Source organism: Pyrus communis, chromosome 4 (assembly GCF_963583255.1).
Source record: "Pyrus communis chromosome 4, drPyrComm1.1, whole genome shotgun sequence".
In the NCBI taxonomy this organism is placed as follows: Eukaryota; Viridiplantae; Streptophyta; class Magnoliopsida; order Rosales; family Rosaceae; genus Pyrus; species Pyrus communis.
The window spans coordinates 133,974-141,554 of record NC_084806.1 but is presented as its reverse complement, the minus strand read 5'-3'; the positions used below and the strand labels follow the sequence as shown (position 1 = coordinate 141,554).

The 7,581-nt window shown below is 36.5% G+C and overlaps 1 protein-coding gene across 1 annotated transcript; it reads left to right on the top strand.

Annotated features, from left to right (window-relative positions):
• Window positions 1-1,607: 1,607 nt before the first annotated feature.
• Window positions 1,608-3,583, top strand: LOC137732352 (uncharacterized; the record flags this gene model as incomplete). The annotated part of the gene is given in 1 exon segment (XM_068471661.1): window positions 1,608-3,583. A coding segment is annotated over 1 exon segment (1,765 nt), but the record flags the coding sequence as incomplete, so codon positions are not given.
• Between the last annotated feature and the right edge of the window lie 3,998 nt (window positions 3,584-7,581).

The following is a 7,581-nucleotide window of genomic DNA, read 5'->3' as shown; positions in this document are numbered from 1 at the left end:
TGAATTGAATAGGAAATTTGGAAACAAAAGTTTGCGAGGACTTTAGATACTACCAGTTCACTATTATTGTGGTGTTCCAGTTCAATAATAAGATGTCATGTGAAACTTTTTTTTAATATTACATTGAATGATGAGATTGAAACGTTAAATGACACTGAACGCATTTCATATAAGTTGCCCTCAAAGCACAAAATTTGTATATGGGTACAAAATACCTGTTTCGCACTATTAATTCCTATATAGCTGAAAATTTTATAACTTTGAATTCCTAAATGTTTTAGGATTCCAACCTGATTTTAATTTTGAGTTCAAAATTCCGAGGGTTTGACTCTAATTTTTTTTTTTTTTAACAAATGATAGTGTTAGTGCATTAAATTGTTAGTGTAAGGGGGAGAGGGATCGAACATGCACTAAAGTATATATATACATAATTGTTTTTCGCCACTGCGATAAGTGCCATCTGCGTTTGACTCTCTAATTTGATTACATTTTTTTTGTTTAACAAATGATATCATCCGTGAGAGGGATTTGATTACATTTTTTTTAAACAAACGATATCATCTACAGCAAGGGAGAGGGAGTGGGCTTAATTTCACAATGGGCTAGCAATTACTAGGCATATCTTATATTGGAATTTTTTTTTTTTTTTTTTTTTATTGTTTATTTTGGGTTTACTACTAGGTTTAGGAGACTTGGAGAGTAAGGCATTAAGTACGATTGGAGGAAGACAATAAAGGGAAAAATAAAATAAAATAAATATAGAAAAAGGAACCAAATCCAATAAGGAAAGGATTCACCGAAATTAATTTGCGGTGTGATTTACAAGCAATTAGGAAGAATATATTGTATAAATTGTGTGTGGATGGTACGGTTCTCTCCTTTGTGGGAGAATTAACCCTAATTTTCTCCTGCTACTGCTAGTCTTCTCTTTTCTTGTGTGCAAGCAAGGCTCTTTAATCATATAGACTCTTTCTTGCTAATCAAACCCGTCTTTCAATCCGTACTGGTGCTGCTGCAGTTGCGACCTCTATCCAGAGACTTCAGAAAAGGTTGCAAGGACTCCGTGCATATATATATTATTGCTTGTGGAATTTTCTTAATTTACCTTTATTTTGCGTTCTTGAAACTCTAATTGACCATCTCTATATAATATATAGACATATTTATGTCTGTTGATATATAACACCATGAGTTAGTATCAGACCCTATTGATAAAACTGTAACATACAGATTTATATTGCCTAGGGGGTGGGTAGGATTCCTTATTTCATAAGTATTGTAATTATATGTAATTTAGGTTTCTTTTCTTCCAAGGAATCCTAATCCTTGAAGCCCGAGACTCGCGATGTACATAGAAAGGGGTTTACCATATGAATGAAATCAATCCATTCAATTCAGTATTTTGGCAGGGAACCAAGTGGTATACCTGACCTAACTGTATATGCCCTGTATCAATATACATTGTTACAAGTTTTCAAATTTGATTTGAATCCTATTTAGTGTGCATGTTTGTATGCTTAATCTTTAGTCAGTTTCCATCACTTTTGATTCCGTGGTTGGTAATTTGATGTTTGTTAGTTAAGCTCAATTTCCTCCTGCTTGAGTTGCAGCAGAGGCAGAGCTCATCGCGCGATTCTAATGAAAACATTGATGGATCAAAGGGAGGAGGCGTTGAGCTATGGTGGGGTTGTACTGAGAAGGTCTGACTTGGATCTGCTTAAAGGCCCGCATTTTTTGAATGATTGCCTCATTGAATTCTACTTCAACTATCTTTCCAATAATTCCCACCACCAGTTAGGCGATGATAAGCATCACTCATCCTTGTCGAAAGATGACATCCTTCTGGTTCCGCCTACGCTGTCATTTTGGCTGGCAAATTCGGAGGATTCCGAGAGTTTGAAGGAGTTTGAGGAGTCTAATGAGGTGCTCAAAAAGCAAGTTGTCATCTTCACGGTCAATAACAATCGGAACGTGGGTGAGAATGACGGCGGAACTCACTGGAGCTTGCTGGTATTTTACAGAAAATCAAACACATTTGTGCATTACGACAGCTTTGGGAGTATGAATCGATCCGATGCCTGGAAACTCTATAAAGCAGTTAAGAAACATGTTGGAATGATTGAAACACCAGATAGCGCCTCTGCCTCTGCCTCGGCCTCTCCTGCTTCCACTACTATTGCTAGCGAAGATCATCCATCATCTACCAGTAGTTCTATTACTACTAGTCCACCCCCAAAAATGGACAGCTGCTGCATGAGATTTAGAGATGAGAATAAAAGTAGTAAGAGGGCTAGGATGCTGATGATGCACAGGTATCCATATTATCATTACAATCGTTGGTGTACCCCTCCCCCTCCTCCGCCTCCTCCAGCAGGCCACAGTGACGATGAAATGGAACCAGCAGATGCCGATGACAAAAAGAAACCAGCAGACGACAAGGCGCTAGGCGATGATGAAATGAGGCCAGCATATGACGATTACAAAAAGAAGCCAGAAGAAGACAATGGCGATGATGAAATGGGACCAGCAGACGACGACGACACAAAGAAGCCAGCACAAGACAATGGCGATGATGAAATGAGATCAGCAAACGAGAATGACAAAAAGAAGCCACCAGACGACAATGACGATGATGAGCAAATGTTCCACAACCCTTGGGGGTTAAATAATAATGACTACCCTTGGGGGTTACATCATGATGAAATGTTTCACCACTACCCTTATCGTTGGGTACACCATGATCATCATCTTGACTACTACAGTCGTCGTCAACTCTACTTGAACCATCATTGCGCACATACTAATGATGACTCGTCATCATCGTCTAGGTCTAGATGGGGGGTTGATAATATGAACGATGACCCTTGTTTTAAACAATTGCCAACGCCACGGCAGACCAACTACTATGATTGTGGTTTATATGTCATGGCCGTTGCTAGAGTCATCTGCCAATGGTACTATTGTGCCGCCGCCGCCTCCTCCTCTAGCCCTACTACTGCTAGTACTAGTACTACTAGCAGTAACAGTGCAGATGAAGAAGATAAGGTGGTTGTTGATGACAAGGGTAGTGCAGATGATCAGATACAAAGAAATGATGATGGTGATCGATTTCCAGATATCATGAAGCATATTGATACTTCTTTGGAATCCACGATGCGTTCTGAGCTGCTGGCCCTCATTCAACAACTCACTTGCCATTCTACTGGTTTTGAAGATGTTGATCATCAACCCCAGCCTCAGCCGGAACCCGAGCCCAAATCCCAGCAGTCCCAGCCGGAGCCCGAGCCCAAATCCCAGCAGTCCCAGCCGGAGCCCGAGCCCAAGTCCCAGCAGGCCCAGCCCAAACCAATCATCAAAGAGCTAGAAAACTGATTAAAGAGAGAAGGCGCGACGCTGATCTTAATTTATTCGATATAGTTCCGAAAAGGATAGTTTTTAATTTGCACTGAAACTTTGTTGGTTTTCTTTCTCAGTTCCAACAACCAACCAGCTGTTTAATTTGATGCATATATAATTAAGCTTATAAAAAATCTCTGTCGACAAGCTACCCTAGCTTGGATTTGACTCATTAATTATTAATATACAGGAATTACATGATCAGTTTTTGGTTATAAGTGCGTGCGTGTTCTCATTAAGTTGTATCTCTGCATGTTGTTATGTTCATCTTCCACGAAAAATAAGAAATGGAACTCAGAATTCACTTCTTAATTCATTTATGTGTGTGTATATGTTGCCTGTCAGTTACATTACATATATAGACGGACGAGAAAAAATACAAAATCATATGTATTGCGATGCCATCGTCAATTTTCCATCCACATTAATTACAGAAACAGAATGATAAGAATATTATGTGAAGCAAGTGCATGTCTACGTGTTTCATAATATCAAGTGAGTGAGAGTCAGAGAGAAAAGAGATATAAGAGACAGAGACTACTTAATTGAAGAATGATAGAGACTAGCATTAATTTATTAAAAATAAGAACCACTTTTAGGTGCTATAATTGTACAATTATTGGAATGTCCGTCCATGGTGCTCTCATACCTTTAAATAATCTACTCCCAACTCATTCATTTTTTTATTTTCTGTGATGTTCCCACTTATTTTTGTTTCCTAATTTTCTATGCTATCAGTTTGGTCGGTCTTTGTCGTATTAATTCATTATTTTCATTTGAATATATAATTAACCCTCCATGTATGTATCTTAATCTCTTTGGGAACCCGCAACCTCCCTCTGGATGGGATGGAAGAAGCTATGGAAGTGGTATATCATCGATATTAGCTAGTGGAGAAATGCTAATCGCTTCTGTCATTTAGTTTTATAACATTACATTTTTTATTATTTTTTTTGTGATTTTAAATAAAGCCATATTATTGCTGCATATCAAGATTGTTCTGCTTGATCGATCGAGGTAGATCTTTACATCAAAATGTTGATCGTCAACATATCCAAATCCAATGGAATTTCTAGCTATAATTCCAAAAGCAATTGAATATAAAAAATGACACTCTTATCATATATTTGTACCATCATTTGCATTATCTCTTATTCTCTCTAATAGAAATGGACCCACATGCGTTCGCGGGTTCTTTATTAAAGAGATGATACAAATGATGGTAGAAATATGTGGTAAGTCTAGCATTACTCATTGAATATACTTTACTCGGTTATGAAATTATTATTATTGATGCTAGATTGCCACTGCTAGGCAGCTATCATCGATTGATTTTCTTTTTAGAGCGATGGTAGAGAGATCATCTTTTTAAACTATATATTTATAGATTACATGATATAATTGTATTCCTTATTTAATGAATTAAAGAAAGAATCCAACTATCAACCATTACACTACATAGTCTACAAAATATGATTTTTCTAGTATTTTTTTCTTTCAATTTATTCAAATCTTATTAGATGAAATCATAGACTAAAAAGTATTCATATAGCAAATTCTGCCAAAAGAGTGAGCTCAGCCAACCATTATAGGGACAAAAAATTGGATTATAAGCAATCTTTGCTTTTAAACTAACAATGCACTCATTGACGGAGAAAGGTGGTGGCGATTTTATATTAGTTTTCATACACTAATATTCTTTATCCTACGTTAATTTCACTTCAATTAAATGTTAAACCAATTGCTCCAAAAAAAAATAATAAATAAATAAATAAACACTCTACTTTTCTAAGGTACGTACGTACCTATTGATCGTACATGTATGCAAATAACAAAATTAAGCTGAGCTATTGAAAGTTGAAGCTAAGTGCCTTGTCAAGCTTGCATGCCGTTCAAATGAACCATATGTATTTGTGTGTGGGAATTAGGGTTTAGGGTTGCATACAACTCTCTCTCTCTCTCAGAATCTACATTTTGGGGGTCCCAATATTAAATACAAATTTTTTAGATAGGAACAAAGCGCGAAACGAGTAAAAGAAAAATCTGTATATTTACTTGATAGGTTTGTTATGCACATGTTAACAGATATCAACATATATATGTCAAAGTAATCTAATGAGTGATATAGAGAGAATTCATTGAGTGATGTTGACGTAAAATGTCTAGATATGCCTAGTATGCATTTCATCGAATATTTAATAAGCACAAAATGAACTCATACCAAATATTGACGCTCAAATGAATATTTTCCAGACTCGATTGATTATGGGACAACCTTGGCTCCTATTTCCCTCTGCCCCTGATTGTTTGCGCATCCATGCTTGTTAATTGTGCGATGGAAAAGTATCTGGGCAGGCTTGTCCTTCTGTGCATGGGCCCTGTGGCCCCGTGGCCCTGCGGGATCTGGATGAAGTACTCAACAACGTACTCATGCGCGCATGTTGATCATGTTGTGCAATCATCTTATGCGCGCGCGCGCCCGCGCCCGCGCCCCCACACACACACACACACATATTGGCAAACTGTCTGACAAATAATGTGCTCGGAATACAAGTAGGGTATGCTATATGTTATTATATAAGTGAAGGATTTTTTTTTTTTTCAAGTCTCCCTCCACTTATATTATGACATATGACGTATGTATCCGTGTTCAAGATAGATTGAAAAATCTCTCTCGTTTGTACCCTTGAACTATTATCACAGTTGAAAACGATCCCTGAACTATTTTTTGGAGAATTAACCTCCCAAACTATTTGAAAGTAGTTAATTAACCCATCATCGTCAGATTCGATAAAACTTCATCTATTTTGCTGTCAAATATTAACATGACTTTACATTCAAGAGTGAATCATTTTGATTCGATAAATACTAGCACGTCAGATTTGATAAATATTGTATTGTGGATGATAATGACTTCCTTTTAAAGCATGTGTCTAAAGTTTATAATCGAAAAATGTTTGAAAGGTTGAAGGAAGAATGGATAAATGTCAATGGGCTCAAAGTTGAAGAAAAGGGAAGTGACAATTAATTTCCTATGTATGTGGTCATGAAAAAAAAATGGTGATGTTGAGAGATTTTTAGTTAAGTTCAATCTCCAAACCTATGAGGGCACATACGAGTGTCAAAAATTTTAGTTCGTTGGAACTCTTTGTCAACATATTATTAAAATTCTTGTTCGTCTAGACATTGATGTCATACAAACTCACTTTATTATAGAAAGATGGAAGCAAGGAGCAAACAAGTTTAGGGTTATGGTGGAACAAGCAGAGGCATTGAGACTTAGCCATATGTGTTGTAGAGCTATTAAATAAGCTTGTTGTGCATCGTGTTCAAATGAGGCATACACAATTTACATGGAAGCTTTAAATGAACACAAATTACATAACAATTCGAAAAGCATGAACACAGAAACTTTCAATTCGGCTTTCTATAACCTACGATTCCATGCGCCAGCTTTAATCTTCCATCAAGAGTCGATACTAATTCTTCGACTGAGATGCAAAAACTTTACGCAAGAACAAAGTACATGGGTTTGGATTTCAGTTGAGGATCATCTTGTTAAGGAAGTCAACTTTCTCAGAAAAGTATTCCATCAATTCATCCTTGGTCACCTAGACAAAATCCTCGCACTTCCCAATGCCAAACGTTGATTGCAATTGTAATCACTTCACACTTGAAAAAATTTCAAGAATTGTTGAAAATTGGGTGGGGGAAATGAAATTGTGATCAATACACATGATCGACAAGCAACGCCAAAATACATTTTAACATTTGTCCTGGGTTTCACCTTTTATAAAAAAAAAAAAATACATTGCAAACTGGATTGTTGATAAATTTGTGACTGTAGGAATCTCAAACAAGATTGGCTTGATAGGGTTTTGCTATGGAGGTAGCGAAGTGTGAATGAGTTGCAGGAAGAATTTATATCCAAGGGGAATTGGAGACATCATCGGCAAAAGACGGGAAGTATTTTTTCAGGTTTTTGTTTATTTTTTTATGTTGGATATTCCAACATTTGATTATTTTTTTTCTTTTCTTTTTTGGTCCCTTAATCCTATTTCATTATAAGAGATAAGCTCTACATCACTCATAATCAAGACTATTGGATATTGTACTAGAACATGTATTCAGTGTTTGTGTTAAAAGAAAGAAACATAATATAATAGTGCCTACTTATTTTAACAC